Genomic DNA, 21,926 nt, shown 5'->3' on the forward strand with positions numbered 1-21,926 from the left:
TTTGAGGTCTCTTTGCTGTCATCCTGATGCGCCCCTGGTTTCTGTCAGCCCTTTGGGATCTTAATTGTCCATTTTTAAGGCTAAGCTGAAATGCTTCTCCTCCCAAATATAGTGACTTGGCTGCTGAATGGCTCCACATATGGTGCTGTCAATATCAGATAAGTGGTACCTGTATGCACTTACTGTAAATACAACATAAGCGTGGCTTCAAAAACCATATGCTGTAAATCTGTCTGTCACCCCGAAAGTTTACTCCCACTCTCCTTATTATTAACTATCATCATTATGAGAATAATGCTGGCAACTGTCCCAGCTGACAGACCATGCTGCTAGCTACAGGTGCACTGCCGTGTGGCCCGCCCCACCTCCAGAGTGTCGCCCACCTGGCTTTGCTGCATCTTTCCTCCTGCTCCCATTTAATTAACTTCTTTTTTTTAATTTTTTTTTGATTATCACATCCCTACTCTCCTGTGGTTTCTTTTTTTTCTGACTCTTCTTCATTTATTTTCATTCTTTCCTGTTTGTTAATAAAAAACATTTAAACCTTCTAATTCTTTTCTCTGAGCATAGCTTTAATGACATTCCATGGATTTTGACATGTCATGTACTTGGCCCCATTATCTTCTGTTTTATAACAATAGTACTGGATGCTTCACTGGCTCAGGAGGCAGGTAACGTAATTTTAAAAATTTCTAAACTGTTTTGACCACTTTGGAATTTCACTGCTCTGTATTAAGGGAGTATTGACACATAGAATTTATCATTTTCAAGTTGATTAGTGCTTTTTTTCTGGGTTACATGTTTTGCTTACTGCGCTTGAGTTGAGAACTGCGTTTGGCTCTAAGAAACAAACCCTGTGGGATGGGCTTTACACAAGGAAAGGAGTTACTTTTATTTTCATGCCATGAGGACTTTAGCAGCAGTGGTTGTTGGTATTGGCCCCCTCAGGATAAGGATGCCAGGTGTGCAGTGGTCTTCCTGGCCTTCTTCCTGTGGTTACAGAACAGCTGCACAGATCCAGCCATCACGTCTGTATTGGGCTCGAAGATGGAGGAATGAAGCAAGGGGCATTGGTTGAGTCTCCCTGCTTTAAGAAGCTTCTCTGAAAACCCATACATCTCATGGACTTAAACTCTGATGATTCCTGTCCATAAAGGAGGAGTAGGAATATACTTAAAAAAAAAAAAAGTCCTTTTTTAAGATGTCATGGTTCTGGTAATAAGGAAGTACAGGCAGGGTGGGTACCAGGTCGGTAGCACTTGCCGCCCATGAGTGTTGCGTAGGCTTGGAAAGTCCTGTCTGGGTGTGGGGATGGGGCGGGGTCTGTAGTAATACGCGCACACACAGATTGCCACGCTTGTGAAGTGTGTTTCTGTGTGAAGGTAGGCGCCCAAGAGGGTTACCGTTCTGTCCTAGTGCGGTGAAGGTTTTGTTCATTTCTTTAATTGTTAACATGCTCTGTGTCTGTGTTTCTTAGCACTAGAGAGTTATCATCTGTTACGGTCAATTGTGCATTTTTTAAATGGAGGGAAACCAACCCTCCTTTTCCATGAAAAGGCTAATGTCTTGAATTTTTCCTTATTACCGATTTTGCTCCTTGCGTTTGAGTGTGCGTTTGGTTCCCCCTTACCATGATCTTCAGCACCATGATCTTCACCCTGGTCTATGGGCTGTGTCCCCTGTGGACAGCACGTGGCTGGGTTTCTGGGTTGCTCTTGACTGGGAGTCGTTTCTGCCTTCCAGAGGGGAGTTGGCCTGCCCTCTGTTTCATGCTAACTGTTGCACTTGGCCTTCCTTCTGGTTACTTCTGCCATCTTGGATTCTATTTTGGGGGGAAAAATGTGTTTTTCCACTTGCGTTCCTTTGTATCCTTCCCCTCTAGAGCTTGGAGCTGCCCGCTCATGCCTGTTGGTTACCGTGAAACACCTCTCGAACCTTAGATTCTTGTGAGCTTTATCCAGAGGACTTCTGTTAACTTGACCGCTTGTAAGAGATAAGAAAGTGAATGTGCTTATTCTTCCCAGCGTTTATCAAAACAAACTGGGATTTTAAAATCATTAATAACTTGAAGATGTGTATCTATGCCTTAAAGTGTAATGTTTTTGACATTTGGTTATTTTCTTAGTACGTTAATAAAGGACAGTCTTTTAAACTCAACTCTAAATTCTCCTGGGTCCATGGTTCGTTACTTCTGCTTTTAAAGCATCCCTTCCTCATTCTTGATTTCTATATTTTTATTGTTTTTCTGGTCAGATGGAGTATGCCTTTATATGAATTTTTCCAGTGTGGTATTTTCACAAGGCTTTTATTCTTGAAGCTGGCCCTCTGTGTACACTGGTGAATTCTTGCACCCAGATAGAATTCTTGGGTCGCCCTGATTTTTCCACTCATCATTCTAGACCAGGGAACTGCACACATTTTCTGTCTGGTGCCGTGTAGTAAATGTGAGAGGCTTGCAGAAGTCTTGCCATGGGGTTCGTGGACTCCTGAGTGAGGTCGTGGTTCCATGACTCAGGAGGAAGGGCAGAATGGATGCAGGAGGGGAAGGGGTGTTTGGATGGACAGCCCCAGGCTGGCAGTGACTTGGCAGATGGTTTCGGGCTGACTCCGAGTCGGGGACTCACAGGCCTCGTGAAGAATCATGCACGTCCTACACTTGGGGTTAAACCTCATTCTGGAAGTTTTGGGGAAATCCCAAAATACTTTAATTGGGGGAGTGATGTGGACAGTCTGTGTTTGCAAAGATCATTCTGCCAGCTGTAAGGGGGGTGGGCTGGGGAGACAAAGACCAAGGAGACTGGGAACCTGAAGGAGTAGGAGGGAAGAGAACTGACTGTCCCTGGAAGGAGAGAGAGGACACACGAGTTCTGATGCACAGCGTAGTTGCAGGCCCTGGTGACTGAGCACTCTAGGCCGCGGAGGCACAGCCTGGCTCTGCCTTCAGGGTATGGTCCTATTAACTGAGCCGGGGGTCAGGAGGTCTGGGGGCAGGGGATGAACCCCGTTGAAGTGGCTCTGGGGCCTCCAGGAGATGCTGTAGGTAGCTAGTGGGATGCATAGGTTGGGAGGTCAGGAAATAGTTACTGATGCAGGAGTCACTTCAGCATGTCTCCACTGCACCGTGGTAAAACCTGAGGCTGTAGATGGGAGCCAACGGTAGATGAGGCTGTGACAAACATGGGCCAGACGTAGTCGTTTCCCTCTCTAGATGAGGTTTTCTCAGATTGTGTGTTTTTGATGTTATTTCTTAGGTTACTATAGTTTGTGAAAGTGGAGAGAAAAACATAGATATATATTTAGAAAGGGTTAGCTGCAAGGAGAAGAGAGAACCCTGAAGTCCATGGAAATGGGTGTTAGCAATGTGCTAGGTGTCAGAGGCCACAGATAGAGTCTTTTTTCAGATGTCTGCTTTTGCCACTGAAAAGGCAAGAGGGAAGGATTCTGGAGTAAGGAGCCGTATCTCTGGGCGAGACAATCTTTCGTTAGGGCTGATGCGATGGATGGACGCAGCTAGTGAGATGCACGAGAACCGCCCTGCCACTCACCCGGATGCTTGTGGTTCCTCCATCCCCGAGTCATCGTGAACTGTGCGTTAGCTGCACATTCAGTTGGCAAAAAAGTATAAGGCAAAGCCACCCCTGGGCAAGACCAGCATCTCTTGTGTACCCTGTAGGCTTGACAAGTAAAATTAAAAAATGCTGAAGGCAAGGATGATTTTATGTATGTTACTTGTTTTTTGCTGGTGAGAAGGTGGCTTAGTTGAGTGCATGCCACCAATCCTGCTGTAAGGATATGGTCTTGGAGTGAAAGAAGACCTGGAATGTATGGAGACTGATTCTCAACAGGTGTCCTGGCCTGTCCACGCTAACCATACCCTGTTTCCGTGTGGTTTGTTGTGTACGAGACAGATGAGACAGGACAACCCCGAGTGGTAGAGCAACGGTTCCTTCATTCCTTCGTGAGTAATTACACGCTCAGGGTAAATCACCCCAGTGGTTTTGTAAGGGAGATGCAGAGGAGTCAAAGTCTACCCTCCGTCTACCCCCCACAGACCTGAGCACCAGGAACATATCTGGGTACCCTTCTCTCTCTGTACGTGTACATTCTTTTTAAAAACTGTATGCACGTCGGATGATGCTCTACATTCTGTTTTATGTTTTGGTTTTTCACTTGTTAGTAAACCTTAGAATTACTTGCATAGCTACACATGGTGATCTGCCTTACTGTTTTAAATAGTTGTATAGCATTGAGGTACTCTAATTCTTTTAACCAATTCTCCATTAGTGGACATTTAGATTGCTTCCATTTTTAAAAATATTACCAACAACAGCAGAAAGAGCACCCTGATATATTTTAGCATACCTACACAAATAACTCCAGACGGTCAGCTCTCAGCAGTGCCATGGGGACAGAGTCTAAATTTTTATAGATGTTTTGATATTGCTTTCAGAATAGGCTGTGCAGCTTTGCATAGCCACCACCATCCTGGAAGAAGATTGTTTCCCTTCCCTGGATGGATGGACAAGTGAAGGCAATAATGAACGTCCATGGTCCCTTGTGGTATGGCAGTCACAGGCGATGCCCTAGAAAGGCCGCACGGGAGACGGGAGCCTGTGGCCACTGGAGTTCAGTTTACTGAGGAAGAGAGGGTGAGCAGTGATTAAGTGGGGCGGGGTGGGGGGGTTGGCCTCTGAGTGGGGCGGGGTGGGGGGGTTGGCCTCCAAGGGAGCTGGATTTAGTCTCTTGTTCTGTCGCAGACTGGTTGAGTGGACTTTGAGAGTCCTCTCATCCCTCTGAATCAAGGCTCCTCATTTGGAGATGTAGATAATGGTGCCTGCTCTACTGACATGATGAGAATAAGAAAATTTGGATAAGGTGTGTACAGTGCCTGTGATGTAGTAAGCGCTTGGTGGCAGCAGTGATGCCCATCGCACGTGGGACGGTGGTTTCAGGCCTGGCAACAGTGACCTCCATGGGGAGCATTGTAGGGGCCCAGGGCAGAGGAGGGCACTCTTTGTCTGACATGTCTGGGGAGACGTAGCTGAGCCAGTGTGAGTCATGGCTCACCATGAGGTGGTCTCGGCAGGAAATAAAGCAGTAAGATTCCCAGGACAGGTGCGTGACAGGTGCGTGACCAGCAGGAAACCCACTCTAGTAAAAATTGGTTAGCAGTCTCAGAAGAAACCCATTGGGACATCTAATGACCTATGCTGCTTGAATTCTCAGCCTTCGAAAGGGACTTGGTGTTGTTGACTCATCATTGTTTCTGGTTTTGTGCTGAAGAATGAATGAAAAGAGGAATTCCCCAATCTTGTTTAATTTTTTTTAAGATTTCATTTATTCATAAGAGACACACACAGACACAGAGGCAGACACACACAGGCAGAGGGAGAAGCAGGCTTCATGCAGGGAGCCTGACGTGGAACTTGATCCTGGGTCTCCAAGATCACACCCTGGGCTGAAGGCAGATGCTTAACCGCTGAGCCACCCAGGCTGCCCCCAATCTTGTTTTGATCTCCTTCCTTCTTTAAAGAATTGCAGTGATTAACATGTGTGCCTTATGGAAAATGTGAAAATACATAATGGCTATATGTTTTTTAATCTGCCTTTCATAAAGTACTGTTCGTTGCCCTATTTATTTTGGGGAATAAATATATATATATATTTCATCATTTTCTTCCCAGTTGGTAACAGTTCTTTATTAAATGTAGCCATTAGTCTACCATACATACTATAAATATTTTTTTTCATTTTCTTTTTAATTTTGTATATATTTCTGTTTTGAGGAATATAAATGTATTAAAATCTTATTAGTGAAATCAGTCTTTTCCTTTATGATTTTCTGCCTTTGGCTTCATTTTTAGGGAGACTTTCTTCATTCTGGAGAATATATAAATTTTTGTTTTATCCTAGTACTTTATTTTTTTCAATGTTAAAAAATATGAATTCCTTTTGAATATGTGTTGAGGTATAGGAAAGGAACCTAACTTATTTAAAAAAAATAGGTATCACAACGCATTTAATAAATAATCTACTCTCTTTCCTCTACTTTGAAATGCCACTGTTTTCATGGCCTGCATTCTTGCCTATTTTTGGGTCTGTTCCTGGGCATGCTGGTCTTCTCCACGGTTCTCTGCCTTGCTGGTGCTGGTGCATGATGTGTGCAGCCGTGTGTGCTCCCCCGGTGCGCTGTGATGCCTCGGAGAGGGGGTCTGAGTCCCTGCAATACCTAGTTTAAAAAACTTAGCCGACTGTTCTGAACCATTGATTTTTGAGATTCACTTTAAAATTATCTTGGCAGTGTCCCTTAAAATTATCTTCTGTTACACGTTATGAGAAATCCAAATCTTGTAGGATCTTGGTTGGAATTGTGTTAAATTTTATATTAGTTTGTGGAAATAAACTTCTTTATGACATCAAGCTATCTGTAGGAGCATGGCCTCTTCCGTTGTCCCAGGCTCCTTCTCTGATCCTCTGTGGATGTGTTTGCTCTGCGTCATATTGTTTCTTCACATTGCCTGTTAAGTGCATTCCTAGGTGATTAATATTCATTGTTATCGTGAACAGAACATTTTTCCATTGTATCATCAAGTTCTTTTGTAGAAAACAGAGGAACATGGTTTCAGATTTCCAGATGGAAACAGAAGTCCTTTTTTTTCTTTTCTTTTTTTTTTTAGATTTTATTTATTTATTCATGGGAGACACAGAAGGCAGAGACATAGGCAGAGGGAGAAGCTGGCTCCTCGCAGGGGGCCTGATGTGGGACTTGATCCCAAAACCTCGTGATCACGCCCCAAGCCAAAGGCAGATGCTCAACCACTGAGCCACCTAGGTGTCCCCAGAAGTCCTTGAAATCATGCTAAGTTATTTTCTTCAACATTTTCTTAAGTCCTAGGAAATCAAGTCCTAGGAAATCAGGAAAGTCAATTTCATAAGAAGCCTGCATCGCTGATGACATGTTTTCAAAGTGAAGTGTGCAAGGCTGGGTTTCTAAAGACTGCTAGATTTCAGGGCGCTGAGCGGTTCCCCGGTTTATAGGAGATATCAGCGAGGGTCTGTGGTGGCAGCTTTATCTGCAGAATCCTGCGTTTCACTTCCTTATTTGGTGAACTGGCACAATGGGGGCACAACAGGGGACTTTGGAGACCCTCTGAGTCGGTCTGTCTGTCCTGCAGTCAAGGGAGCAGAAACAGGCTGGAAATGACCAGTCCAAGGTCACGCAGGCGCGTTGTGGGGAGGCCAAAACCCAGATTCTTCTTGTCCCCAATTGATGGTAAAAATCAGCCACCAAAGTCACAGAGGAGAGGAGAGGTTCAGGCCCAACAGAGAAGTTATGCAATAGAGAAGCATGCAGTTCAATTTGGGGAGATACATATTTAGAGATTCTTAACAAATAGGATGTTAGGTTCTTGAGTTATAATAATTGGGTGAAACAAACTGAAAGCAGCTAACTTTTGTTACCCTAAAGTAGAATTACTGGATGTGAAAGTGACCCTCAATCTATTATTGTCCCGTCCTTCCTCCTGACTGGGTAACACTCTTGTGTGGCCACTAGAATAACTCCGCACAGCCTCACTTGCCACGCCAGCAGGAGTGCCTGTGAACCATTCTGTTGCACCTATGTCAGAACCTACCATCAAGGAGTCTGTGATCTTTTCCAGGAAAGACAATGAGCAATAGAAAAGTGTTTTGTGTTACATGTTATGAGAAATCAGGGCAAGGAAGCTAGATATACATTTACGGGCAGCATTAGACCACGTTAGGAAGTGGGCAAGATGTGCGTTTCAGAGAAATCCCCTTCCTGTAGCCCGCCAGCTCCACCTTCTCTAGGTCTGCTTGCAGAGAGTGTAGGGGGTGTTTAATCTGTAGGACGGAGGCGGTACTGCTTCCCTGACACCAATGCCCCCTGGGCTTGGTGGGGTGTGGGCGAGAGCCCCTTGTGTTGGTAGGAAGGTGAAGGAAGTCAGAGAAGCTTGAGTCTTAGAGGAATGGTAGGAATCACCAGGGCACAGATACTTGGCAGGCAGGACATGTGTGGGGAAGTCTGGAAAGCATGTTTGTCAGGGCAGGTAGTGAATAGGTTACACAGATCCCCCCTCTCCTGAGGGAGTGTGTCCCACATCCCCTGGAGACCCCTGCCAACCCCCTCCCTCAGCCCCCAAATATATGATGTTCATTCATATTCGTACATACATAGGATGAAGTCTAGTTAATACATCAGGCATAGAGATGAACAACAGGAACCCACAATGGAATACACAATTATAACAATATACTGTAATAAAAGTTACATGGATGTGTGGTCTCTCTCGCTCTCAGGATACCTGTGATTCTGACTCAGCCCTCTGGCAATGGGAGAGTGTGCAGAGCCTATGTGAGGAGACGCGGTGAGGGGAGGGCGCAGTTGCTGTGAGCGCTAGGCTGCTGCCACCATCTGGTACTGCATCTTGGGGGAAAATCACCTGCTCATGGCCCATCGTTGACCATGCAAGTGAAGGGGCAATCACTCTATTATCTTTAGAACTTAAGGTCAATCAGAGGAAGGCAAGATTGAGAGTAGATTGGGGCTGATTTGGTTTTAGATTCTTTGAGTTGGAGGTCCCAGCAGGAGATATTTTTTTCTAAACATTTTTGAAACTTTTAATTTTGAAATAATTTATAAAAATAGTAGCGAGAGGTCCTGTGTTCTCTTCACCCAGCCTCCCTCCATGGTAACATCTCACAAAACTGCAGTAGAGTAGCAGCACCAGGGCACGGACTCTTGCAGTAGCCTTCCAGCCTGACTCAGTGTCACCTGTCTACATGTGTACTTCCCGATGTGCAGGATGTGTATGCGCATCTCAGTGCGCTTGTGCAATTGGACAGATTTGTGTAACTACCACACAAATGCAGGACTTTCACTGCTACAAAGAAAGTCCTTTGTGCCACCCCTTCTAAAGATTTAAGAAGCTTTAGAGGAAATCCAGTTTTCTTGGTGGTTAAGTGGGGATATGTCGCTGATGTCCAGGGTCAGGGATAGGTTTGTGGCCTAGAGACCTGGCTGCCCAGGGTGCTCCCAGGAGACCTTCTTAGGTGTTGTTGATAGCACATGGGAAAGGCTGGCTGGGTTGTTATTTTGTGTGTGTTTGTTTTTAATGAGAGAGAGAAAATGAGCAGGTGAAGCAGCAAAGGGAGAGGGAGAAGCAGGCTTCCACTGAACAGGGAGCCCGATGTGGGACTTGATCCCAGAACCCCAGGATCATGACCTGAGCCAAAGGCAGATGCTCAGCCACTGAGCCACCCAGGTGCCCTAAATAAAGCCCTATTAAAAAAAAAGAGAGACTTGGTGCAAAAGCAGGTGACAGGCCAGATTTGACCCTGGACTTGGGTGGGGGGAACCCCCGCTTCGAACTCTTTGGTCCTTAGCACCTTGCTTGCTGTCCTTCACACAGGAGGCAGTTCTGTTGTTGTTTAGGGTGATGGTAATGATGATTTAAAAAATGCAAATCCAATTATCACTTCCTCCCGACTTTTAATAATTTAGTAAGACTTGGGCTTATTTTCTATATACCATGCTAACTAGCTTTGTGATATAATAAAAGATCTAAGAAAAGAGCTAACATGTTGGCAGTACGTCTTTGAACGGAGACTCAACATTTTTCTGAGTGTTCATAAAAATATTTTTCTAAAGGAAAATAGCTTTGTTCTGATTATAAGGATAAGATATACTTGAGCAGAGCAGAGAAATATAAATAACAAGCAAGCTGAATTCCCCAAACCTGGAGGTAAGCACGATTGCAGGCATGTGTAAAGCTTTGCTGAACTGTCAGCGAGGCCCCTTCCCGACCCATCCAGTGTCCGTCACCTGCATGGTGCTGGGGAGGGTCCCCCTGCATGCACCCCATAACAGGTGCCCTGGCTCCTAGCTCTTCAGCCAGCAGGAGGCACCCATGGAGACCAAAGGGTGTGGGAGGGTGAGGTGGATGTTTGCTACCTCCTGCTCCCCTCTCACCCCAGTGCATCTTCTACTAAGAGCCTCTGCCCTGACAGCAGCCCCTCCCCCTGCAGCTCCCGGGGCCCAGGCTCCTGCACTCTTGCTCCCACCCCTCAGCCTTCAGGCCTGGAGCTGCCCTGGCTTCCCTTGCAGCACTGCCCGTGTGTTTGAGGGTGCAGGGGGTGTATGCTGCCTACCCCCCTCTCAGCCCTCCCTGCCCCCTGCCCTCTCCCTTACTCTGCTCTCACTTTCCTAGTTGGACTGTGCTGTGTGTCCCTCCCTGTGGCCCTAACCTGATGGTACAGGGTGGTGTCCATGGACCCCCCTACTCCCACCCCCCGACACCCAACTGAGGCCACTAAGGAGCACGTTCCTTGTCTGTTTTACCTCCCCAGGTGAGGAACAAAGGGCTTCCACCCACTGCAGGTGCTGGGAAATCAGAGATCACATGCCAGCCCTGGCATCTCCTGGCTGTGTGGCTTTGGGCAGATCACATGCTCTCTTGAGCCTTGGTTTTCCCATCCGAGAAACAGGGAGAGTAACACCCCCACTCTGTGGAGCTGCTGGGGAGACTCCATGAGGTTCTGCCCATTGAGGGCGCAGCATGGCGTCTGGCACATGGGAGATTTTTAAATGATGAAAGGGGTGCTTACAGAGTGACCCCACCTTCCCTGGTGTGCAGCAGATTCCCCTCCAGGTGGCTTTGGTGACAGGAAAGGCCCTGTGGAACAGGGAAAATGTCCCTGCAAAGCCAGGTTCAGGGACAGCGTGTGTCACAGTCCCCCTGGCTTCCTGCTTGGCACCGCCAGTACATTTCTAGCTGTGACAGCAGGTGGCTGTAGAGAGTCATAGCTGTCCTTGCAGGGGCCTTGTGCCACTAGGAGATCTGTGCAATCACCCCATCGTAGTCTTACTGTACAAGTTTTTGCATTAACTTGAGAAGAAATGACTTTCAGAGTCATTGTAAAGAGAACAGGTGTTGTTTGTACCCAGAGTTTAGGAATGGCAGTGCTTACTGAGCAAATGCTAGAGTCTTCACACGCTGTTTGTAGGTGGTAGTATTGTTTCCATCTCACAGAGAAGACACTGAGTTTTAGGAGGAGGTAAGTAATTTGATGAACATTTTTCTTCACCAGTAAGTGATAGTTAAGGCGCTCATGCACTGGCATCCTCTCTAGAAGTACGCTCACCTGCAGCATCATACTACTGCCAAGGCCCTTGTCCTACAAATGCTAGAAGGTCGATACTTCAAAAGGGTTTTAAAGAAATTTAGGGGGGCGCCTGGGTCATTCAGTTGGTTAAGTGTCTGACTTTTGATTTTGGCCCAGGTTGTGATCTCAGGATTGTGAGCTCAAGCCCCATGTGTTGCGCTCCACGGTCAGCTGAGAGTCTGCTCGAGATTCTCTCTCCCTCTCCCTCTCTCTCTGCTCTTCCTTCTGCTTACAAGCTCTCTATAAGTAAATAAATACCTTAAAATAAAAAAGATGATTATTACTACAGTGTATTTGATTGTACATGGAGATCCCCAAATGGCCCAACTGCATTGTGACCAAACACAGCAGAATGAATGAAGGTACATTTACAATGTAATAAGAAACCCAAACAGCTCTCTGCCTTAGGTGGTATAGTTGCTTACTCCTTAAGAGCGGTATGCAACTGCAGGGAAATAAATGTTTGAAAATCCTGGTGGTTATATACAATGAGAAGCAGAGAATATTGGATGCTGTGAGCACGTAAACACTTTATCCCCTTGCATGCTCTGTACAGTTAAACCATGAAGAGGGAGTCGGGCGGGGCGGGGGGGGGGTGGCGGTCCTGCTTCCATCTGTCCTTTCAGAGGCAACTATGGTGAGCTTCAAGCATCAGGTATTAATCTCTGGGAGTTCTGCTGCAAGAGCTGTCATGGATTATTGGTTTTGTATTTTATTTTAGGATTTCAGCTCGTTTGTGTTCCGGAGGCACATTTCTAATCAGCTGTGGGGCCTGAGGAGTATCATGCAGCAGTTGGTTGACACTTGGTATTAAGAGTGTAGAGACTCTCCACTTCCTAATATGCTTGTCCATCATAGGTTTCAGGTCAAGGCAATTTTGACTGATGTCTCCTAGCTACTAAGTGCCGGCACTGGGGTGCAGGCCCCACAGTGTGTTGAGAATCCTGTACACTCGGCCTCTCCACTCTGCTACCTGTAAAGTACAGGTGCTTCTGGTGCTTTCTCCGTCCCTTTGCCTGGTTCCATGTGCATCTCTTAGCATCAGGAGCCGTGTGTGTTGAATCTTCATCAGCCGGGGCGGCAAGGCCTCAGCTTTCTCTCCGAGAAGCTGATTGCCCTTCTGGAGGGATTTGACATGCTGCTCTCTTCTTCCTGAAACTCTTTCCTTATCTTCCAGGACAGGGTCAGTGCCCTGCAGCCCACGGGCCACACCTGGCCTGCCACCTGTGTCTGTGATAAAACTTCCTTAGAGCACAGCCATGCCTGTTTGTGGGCAGAGTACATGGTTGTGACACAGACCCCGTGGCCTGCAAAGCCTGAATTCCGTGTTCTCTGGCCTGTTACAGGAAGTTTGCTCACCCTCTTCTACCACCTTGTCTTCCCCTGCCCTCCTTCCATACCCAGAGCTGAGAGGACGAGTGATAGCCTGTTCTAAGGGGAGGCTGGAAAAGCTCTGGCTGAAAAATCACTGAGTACTGAGGCGTCTCCAGCCCTTTCCCTGCTGCCTGACTCAAGAAAGAGTGTGACATTTCTTAGTTAAAAGAGGGAAGCTCTTAGTGTTATCCTCAGCATAGCCTGGGTCTGGGCTGAGGCAGTCACAGGCACAACCTCGTCTAATTGTTGTGCCCAGCCTGCAGCGGTGGCCATGGGTTCCAGCTGCATCGCCAGCTCAGGAGACGGAAGCCTGAAGCGTAGGAGCACAACCAGCCAAGAGCTGTGGGACCAGGGCCCAGGCCTCCACGGTGGGCTGCCTCCAGAGGGCACTGGTGCTTCAGAGCCAGCACAAACCCTAAGGCAGCCCATGTCTGAGCAGATGCACCATGGAGCTGGGCGACTGTCCTGAATCTTGGCCTTGTAGTTCTGGAGTGCAGAATCACATTCGAAATCTAGCAAAACTGGGAGAGAGACACCCTCCAAGCCATGACCCTGCAGAGGAGTCCTGTGACTCCCAGAGAGTACTTACTGAGCAGTGGGGTGCAGTCCAGGGGCCATGGGGGTGCTCTGAGGACTGTACAGGAGTGAACACATCAGGTGGGGTCTCCCCGTGTGTTGTACTGTGTCCTTGTCCTTTCTCACCGAGCATCTGGTGAAAGTAGAGCCATGCCAGCGGCTCATAGAGAATCTGGGCACAGACTGAGCGTTTTTACCTGTTCTCCTTGGTGAGTTTTGACTTTGCAGTGTGTGAGGGTAGGTCTGGGGTCCACCCTGTTAGCAGGTCGGCCCAGGGTAGGAGCAGCGCATGCCAGGGGCACTTGTAAGCCTGTGTGTGATCATCAAGCCCAATCAGTGCCGTGCCTCTGGGGGAGGGAAAGCCTCCAGTACTGTGTTGTGAAAGTGTGAGGAGACCAGGGAGTGCGTGGGGGAGGGGGAGGCATGCGTGTGACCGGTGGGGAGGACACAGCAGGACCTTCTAGTGACAGCAAGTAGATTTCCTTCCATAGCAAGGAAACTGTGTTTCAGGAAAACACTTGGATTCATCAGGTGGATACAGGCCAGATGGGGATTCCAAGGACCTGAGCTGGGACTGCAGGTGACCCTGTGGTTGAAGGGTGTGGCAATGCCCATCCTGTGGGCTGGGGGGTCCAGCAGCAACACCCCACACAGGATGTCTGGACCTGCTCTTACCACATCCTGTCACCTGAGAACACCAGAGCCATTCTCCTTGCTCACTCGTAGGGCTCAGGTTGAACAACCGGGCGAGGTAACACTTACACCATCTCATCCCATGATGTTGCCTCCTTGATCCAAACCCAGACTTTGGAGTTGCTACATCAGGGGTTGCCATGCTCAGGTTGGCCCGTTCTGTAGAGGATAGACGTGTCTCTCAGGCCTCCTTTGGCCTAGAAGTCTTATTCAGACTTCACGCATGACGGGTACCTTGGACAGCGTTGTGGCGGTCGCGGAGATTCTGGGGCGGGGTGGGGTGGGCGGGCAGAGACATGTCCTGTGAGGGACTAGAAATGGATATTTTCTTGTCTGTCTCCTTCCTTCCTTCTCTTCCTCTGGCGGCCTGGAGGTGTGTCCTCTGAAATTCTACCATCTATTTTTTTGTGTATTGACTGGTAGAAATCCCAGTTTCCTCCTGGCTTTCGTTTAGTATTTTTTTTTATGCCTTTTTTTATGGAAAAAAATGTGATAGGTATAACATGAGATCCACCCTGTAAACAAAATGTAGGTGTGCAGTGCGTGCTGCCTGTGGGTGCGGTGTTGGACAGCAGACCTTTGCTGTATCTCCTCATCCTGCCCTGCTGACGCTGGTGCCCACAGCAGCCCCCATCTCTCCTCCCAGCCTCCCGCAGCCACTGCAGTACGTTCTGCTCCTGGGGGTTTGGCTGCTTCAGGTGCCTCCTGTGAGTGACTCATGCAGCATTTGTTCTCCTGCACCTGATTTATTTCCCTTCACCTGATGTACTCAGAGCTCCTCTAGGCTGTTGCAGGTGACTGACCAGAGTCCCTTCTTTCTCATGGTCGAGTCGTATTCCAGTGGATGTGCCACATTGTGTTTATCCATTCATCCATCAGTGGACATCGAGGTGTTTCTTCCTCTGAACTACTATGAGTAAGGCTGCTCTGAACATGGCTGTACAAATACCTCTTCAAGATGCAGATTTCAGGGGTGTTTTGGCTAAATACCCCAGAAATGAGACTACTAGTTGTTCTACTTTTAATTTTTTTAAGGAACTTTATATTGTCTTTCATAGTGGCTGTACCTTTTTATATTCCCAGCATCAACATACAAGGGTTCCAGTCTCTCCGTAGGCCTCACCAACATTTATTACTTATTTATTTATTACTTACTTATTTATTTTTATTGTTTTTTTAATGGACATCCTAACAGGTGTGAGGTGGTGTCTCATTGAGGTGTTGATTTGCATTTCCTGGATGATGAGTGATGCTGAACATCCTTTTATGTACCTCTTGGCTCCTACACTGAATCGGGGAGACAGGAAATCTGAACAGGCCAATTACTAGTAACAAAGTTGGATTGGTAATCAGGAAACTCCCAACAGGGGGGCCTGGTGGCTTAATCAGTTGAGCGTCTGACTCATGATCTCAGCTCAGGTCTTGAGCTCAAGGTTGGGCTCCACTCTAGGCATGGAACCTACTTCAAAAACAAAACAACAACAAAAAAAACAACCAAAAACCAAAGCCAAAAAACTCCCAAAGAAGTCCAGGGCCAGATGGATTACAAGGGAACTCTATCAAACATTTAAAGAAGAGTTAATCCTTAGTCTCCTCAATCTATTCCAAAAAAAAAAAAAGTTTCCAAATTCATTCCATGAGGGCAACATTTTACCCTCACAACAAAACCAGATAAGGACACTACAAACGGAAAATTACAGGGCAGTGCCCCTGATGAACACAGAGCAAAAATCCTCAGCAAAGTGCTAGCAAACCACATTTAACAACATGTTTAAAGGGCCGCTCACCACAATCAAGTGGGATATATTCCAGGGTGGCAAGGATGGCTCAATATTCACACATCCGTCATCACAGCACACACGTTCACAAAATGCAGAATAAAAGTCATGATCATTATAATAGTTGCAGAAAAAGCATTTGACAAAATTCAACATCTGTTTATGATGAAAGCTCTCAACGAAGTGGGTCCAGAGGGAACATATGTCTGCATAGTAAAGGCATATAGGAGAGACCCACAGCCAACATCACAGTCGAAGGGGAAGACCAGAGCTTGCCCCAAAGTCAGGAACAAGACAGGATGTCCATCTTCACCACTTTAATTCAACATAGTCCTGAGTGTTTTTTAGCCACTACAGTTAGAGAAGAAAAAGAAAAAGCATCCAGATTGATATGGAAGAAGTAAAACTTCCTCTATTTGCAGACGACCTGATACTGTATATAGATAGTCCTAAAGACTCCCACCAGAAAGCTGCTAGAATCGATAATGGAATTCAGTAAGGTCACAGGATACAAAATTCATCCGCAGGAATCCTATGCCTGTTGGCCGTTGCTGGTCTTCTCTGGAGAATTGTCAGTTCAGGTTGTTGAATCTGGTGTTGTCATTTTGCTATTGAGCAGTGGGGATCACTTGGCCTGTACCTTCCATATCTTCATGCCCTGACCTGGCTGCCTTGCACGTTCTCTGATCCTTAGCGGGGTCCTTCCACCCTGACTGTTCCCTCCTTGTCACTCTGCTCCTGCCACCTTTTCCTTACTCTCTGAAACATACTCAAACCCAGTTTTGGCACCTCCATGCAAGCCTTGGTCCCACCAGGTTCCGACAAGCCCTTCCCTGACCATCCAGCCAGGTGGGCTCTCCCTCTGTTGAAGCCTTCTAGAGCTTCCTGTCCTGTTGCTTTGGGGCAGTTGGCAGAGCATGCCGTGCATTGGAATAGGTGTTACACACATGCTTGCTTTATTTTAGCTGAGCCCCATTCCATTCCCTAGAGGGGGAGGAAGCATGCCCCCGGAGGACTTTACAGAAAGTGCCCTGATGGACTCTAAAGAGGCAGGAGCCTCAGAAAAAAACATGTGTGTGCGTATGCTGTACAGACGACAGAGCTGAGCTTCTAGCCCAAGTCTGCTCGGCAACAAAAAGGACCCGGAGCCAGCAAAGTCTCTATGCACAAGCCGCTGTTAATCCCATGAGAGAAAAAGGAGCAGGACAGGGTCAGGGAGGGGAAAGGTCAGTGACCAGGGTTTGGGTTGGAAGAGACCAGCAGGTTTCACAGAAGGTCAGGACTGTGGTCTGAGGCGGGCTCTGCTGGGTTCTGGCAGGCACAGGTCAGCAGGTGTGTGCCGGGTTCAGCTCGCACTTCTGCAGGGACTCAGAGCAGCTGTTGATGGCGGGGGGCCGGCCTAGCTGGCAGTATGAATACCGCTACCCTGAACACCCCGTTCCCAGCCCTGGTATGTCCTTGGCAGCAGTGCTATGTGAGAGCTTCATCCATGCTAAGCTTCAGGTCCCCCAGAAGTTCCCAGGTGGCTTTCCAGAGGCCAAGGACCGGCAGAGGAAGGCTGCTGGGCACAGCCCTGAGTTGGACATGTGGTGTGGCTCATGATTAGTGCTGGTCTGTCATGCTCCCTGCTAGAGCCTAGAAGGGCTGTTCTGTGGGCCTCACAAAATCCATGCAGGTTCTCCACCTTGTGATCTTTGCCACCTTCTTCATGAGGCTCCCCACACCTTCCACTGCGGTCAGATCTCTGCAGCCTCCAAGACCCTGCCTCATGCCCTGAGCCTTAGCAACCTGCTCTGTCTTGATGATGCTACAGAGCATCATCTGATGGTCCCTGTGTCCCTGGGAGGGTTCCAGCCAGAAGACAGCTAGGGGGCCCCGTGTGTACCTCTGGAATGTTCCTGGCTGGCTCAGCCTGCTCTCATGTGAATCCAGGGAAGCTGGCAACCTGGCAGGCCTTGGCTCTCCAGCGGGAGTGGAAATGAAGTGGGTACCTTGGTGCTCGTAGCAGCTAACCTGCTTTGCTCACTGCCTCTGAGAACAGCTCCGTCCTTCCTGGCTTCTTTCTGACCCTCTCTCCCTCCTCCATTTGTCATTATGCTGGGACATTGGCTCTCTAACCCGGCAGATAGGTAGGATTGCCTGGATTCTTTTTTTTTTTTTTTTAAGATTTTATTTATTTATTTATTCATGAGAGACACACATACAGAGAGAGAGAGGCAGAGACAGAGGCAGAGGGAGAAGCAGGCTCCCTGCAGGAAGCCCGATGTAGGACTCGATCCCGGATCGTGGGATCATGCCCTGAGCCAAAGGCAGACGCGCAACCACTGAGCCACCTGGGTGCCCTGGATCACCTGGATTCTTGAAAGAAAGATTAAAAGTTCCTAGTCTCTGTCCTTGGAGATTCTGTTTAGGTGTGGACGGGCTCTGGGAACCTGATGATTTTATACATATAGATGAGCCTTGAACTACTTGGGGGATAGAGGTGCCAACCCTACATGCAGTCGAAAATCCACGTGCAACCTTTGATTCCTGCAGACCTAACCTGCTGATGGGCTCCTGGTGACCAGAAACCTTGCCAATGATGTGAATAGTTGATGCTCACGTATTCTGTATGCTATTTGTGTCACGTACTGTGTTCTTAGAATAAAATAAGCTGTAGGAAGAGAAACATTAGGAAAGTCTCAGGAAGAGGGGGGTACGTGTATGGCACTGTTCTGTAGTGAAAACATTTCTGTATAACGACTTCCATAGGACAGACCCATGTTGTTCAAGGTACACACAGAATGTCGGGAGGGATGGATGACGGACATGCGGGGTGCTGGGTGTACATCCTTCTCTGTCTGGCTCTGTACGTGTTGGATTTTCTAGAGTGCTCACACATTTCTTTAGCAATCAGAGAGGGGATCGATGTCATTCCAGAGTGGAACCCAGACTCCCGAGGGGTCATCTCTTTCAGGGACCATTCACCCTCTTCACTGTGTCCTTGTCTCCCACAGGCGGATTGGATCTCATCTTCATGCCGGGTCTCGGCTTTGACAAGCACGGCAACCGCTTGGGCCGGGGCAGAGGCTACTACGATGCATACCTGAGGCGCTGTTTGCAGCAGCAGGACGTGCCGCCCTACACCATGGCCTTGGCCTTCCGAGAGCAGATCTGCCCCCAGGTCCCTGTGGACGAGAATGACATGAAGGTTGATGAAGTCCTATACGAAGAGTCCTCGACATAAAGCCTGATGCCTGCAGCTGACATCAGGGTTTTGCCCCAGAGAAAAGCTAGAGACTGTCCCTTCTCCCTGGTCGGGGCATCAGTGTGAATATGGACTGCTGGCTTCCTACCTGCAAAACACCTGATGTTAAATCACCCTCCAAAATCAGTGGTAGATTGTGAATGAACATGGGGGTGGGGACCACATGACCTGCAGCCATCTCTCTGGTCAACGTGACAGGCGTGTTCCTGCAGCACACGCCCCTTGTTTGTGAAGGGCTGTGGTCTGCCCTGAGTGTGAGAGCAAGGTGAACCCAGCCGCTTGGACATGGTCTCGGCAAGTCCCGTCGTGGGCCTGGTCAGCTTTTGGCAGACGGCTGAGGATCTGTCCATGTGTTTGTGTACAGGGTTCCCCCAGAATATTCTAGGGCTTCATCATGACTTTATCTGCTCACCCTGAGATTCTGTGTCCGATGCTTTGTAGCTTTGGACGGTTAGTGGACTGGACTCTCAGATGATTTAAATGCTCTGCTTCTGTCTCTGCTGTGCCGTGTGTCAGTCAATTATGAGTTGACGATCTGATATTCTGTCTGTTAGCGATTGTTTGTTTGCTTGTGGTGTCTGCTTTGGAAATGAAATGTGCCGTGGGCTGCACGCTGGCAGATGGCATCACAGCGAGGGAGTGGTGATTTTGTGCGGCAGGTTTGCTCGTGACCAGAAGCCCATGAGATTTCCTGGACACTGTGCTCCCCCCCACCCCCACCCCCGCCCCGCACTGCCTGCACCCGGTCCTGTGGCATTTGCCATCCAAGTGCTGCTGACATCCATCCCTTACCAGGTCCCATCCCATCCTGTCCGTCTGTCCTTGTGTCCAGGCTCTGGCATCTCTGGGCCAAGTGAGCAGGCGACTCTCATCTGGCCTCTGCTGCCTGCAGACTGGCACTTTGCACTCTGTTCCCCAAATGATCTAAGTGACCTTGTGGAGCGTGAATCCGACGGGGCAGCAGCCCTGCTTGGAGGCTTTCAGGGGGCATTGGGGGCCTCCCGGGGAGTGGGGAGTGGCTGGATGCTCTCCTGTAGGAGGTCCTTCCCCCTCGCTGATGGAGATCTCCCCCCTGAGCAGCATGGGTGTCTCTTGCCCCTTGCGCCTTGTGGGCATGCCTATGCCGCCAGCTATGGTGCCCTTTTTCCTCTCTAGCTGAAGCTCCCATCTCTCCTTTAAGACTCAGCTTAGGGTTACCTCTTCCGTGAGGTTCTCCTAGAGGCTCCTGGGCAGAGTTAGTGTCATTGCACTTATACAAACAGCCCTGGTCCACATCCTCCTGTCCTCCTGCCGTACGCATCCACTGTGAGCTCCAAAGAGGAGGGATGATGCTAGCATTCCTCATTCTTAACAAACACCTGCACATATGACCGGTGTCTGAGGATCTGTGTGAATGAGTTCATTGAACATGCAGAAGTGTTCCATTTAAGGCATGGATCCATGTTCTCTGGATAATAGCATATGATTTGGTGTTCTGTGTGTAAAAGTAAAAAATATTTTAAAATGTGCGATTCTGAGATTCAGGAAGGCCAGAGGGGTACAGGCCATCCACCTGGCAACAGTGAACACGGTGATTAGGAATGAGCAGTGACCCATTGTGCAGAGGGTGTCGGGAAGGAAAAAATCCCCGACGATGCAGGTAATGCCCATTAGGGCATCGGCAGAGGCTGAATACAAGGCCTTAAGGCCCAGAAGCGAGCCAGCGTGGTCTGGGGCCTGGACAAGGGGACAGTCTAGGTAGTAGCTCTGAACAGAGACGGTTCTTTGTACTGGGGAGTTGGAGATAGAGCAGAGCCCCAAAGTCTCTCTTCGATTCCTGCCCTGCCCTAGCATTGAGTGTAATTTGACAAGGTAAACTGTGGAGTCTAGTCCACCCAGCAGATGGTAACCAAGAATGTTTAGTCACCATTCCCACTAACGTGGGAGCGATGCGTGTTTCCAGGTGTGGATGGCTCCATGCAGAAGCCGAGGTCCTGGTCACGGTTCTCCGTTTTTTTCTTCCAGAGATCATTGAAATTCAGTTTGTCAAGCTGCATTTTAATCATGCGCTTGCACGCTCATCTCTTCCTCACGGGCACATGCGCTGCCAGGTGTGGGGCTCACTGAAAGCCCCCAGCACAAAATAAATAGTAAATTCTCATGTGCAGGCTGCCCTGGCTGTGTTGTGCCCTCACTGTTGTTTATGCCGGCCGCTATCTGCTGCCCTTTCAGCTTTGTCTCGGGGCTGGGTCATTCTAGAGCACAGTGTCATTGTGGCTGCGTGGCCCTCCCCCTCGGTCCATGCTGGGCCTTGTGCACACCCCGCTTCACGCATCTCATAGTCATCGTCCCTCCTGGCCTCCTGCCCTCAGAGGGGTGAGCTCTCATGCCTGGGAGCCCCCTCCCCAAATGTAGGTTTCTATGCCTAAAAATAAACAACAAATTCTTTTCTGGATAACATTTTATGCACAAGTGAAAGAAGAAGAGACGGTTAAGACGGTCTGTTACCTGTAATCTGGATGTACTTAATTTCTAAAAGGGAAAGCAGTGATGGAAAGTTTTTGGAAATGTACTGTTTTTGAAAACCTTATTTTAATTCCCTTGGAATGATTGAAACGTCTGGTTCTAATTTCACTTTATTCCAGTGTTGGTTTTTAAGGGCTTTTATAGCTGAAAATGATACCTTCCAGAGATAAGCAGATCCATACGGAAGCACGACTGCACTTGTTAAAATTTCTGATGCTGTTTAGTAATTTTGCAGAGGTCTTTTTTTTTTAAATTGAAATCGGTCTAGTAAATACCCATGTTCTTTTTTTTTAATAAATTTACTTTTTTATTGGTGTTCAATTTGCCAACATATAGAATAACACCCAGTGCTACCCATCAAGTGCCCCCCTCAGTGCCCGTCACCCAGTCACCCCCCACCCACCTCCCTTTCTACCACCCCTAGTTCATTTCCCAGGGTTAGGAGTTGCTCATGTTCTGTCTCCCTTTCTGATATTTCCCACTCATTTTTTCTCCTTTCCCCTTTATTCCCTTTCACTATTTTTTATATTCCCTAAATGAATGAGACCATATAATGTTTGTCCTTCTCC

At 48.1% G+C, this 21,926-nt stretch overlaps 1 protein-coding gene across 4 annotated transcripts in view; it reads left to right on the forward strand.

The window, feature by feature from the left end:
- The window catches only part of MTHFS (methenyltetrahydrofolate synthetase), a 31,259-nt gene extending 11,868 nt beyond the window's left edge, over positions 1-19,391 (forward strand). For all 4 annotated transcript variants that reach the window (XM_041753248.1, XM_041753250.1, XM_041753249.1 and 1 more), the window contains exon 3: positions 18,602-19,391. In XM_041753248.1, coding sequence (XP_041609182.1) covers positions 18,602-18,831 — 230 coding nt within the window. In that variant the 3' untranslated portion in view covers positions 18,832-19,391. The remainder of the gene's footprint in view (positions 1-18,601) is intronic.
- The last annotated feature ends 2,535 nt before the right edge of the window (positions 19,392-21,926 follow it).

Source organism: Vulpes lagopus, chromosome 4 (genome assembly GCF_018345385.1).
Source record: "Vulpes lagopus strain Blue_001 chromosome 4, ASM1834538v1, whole genome shotgun sequence".
Classification (NCBI taxonomy): domain Eukaryota; kingdom Metazoa; phylum Chordata; class Mammalia; order Carnivora; family Canidae; genus Vulpes; species Vulpes lagopus.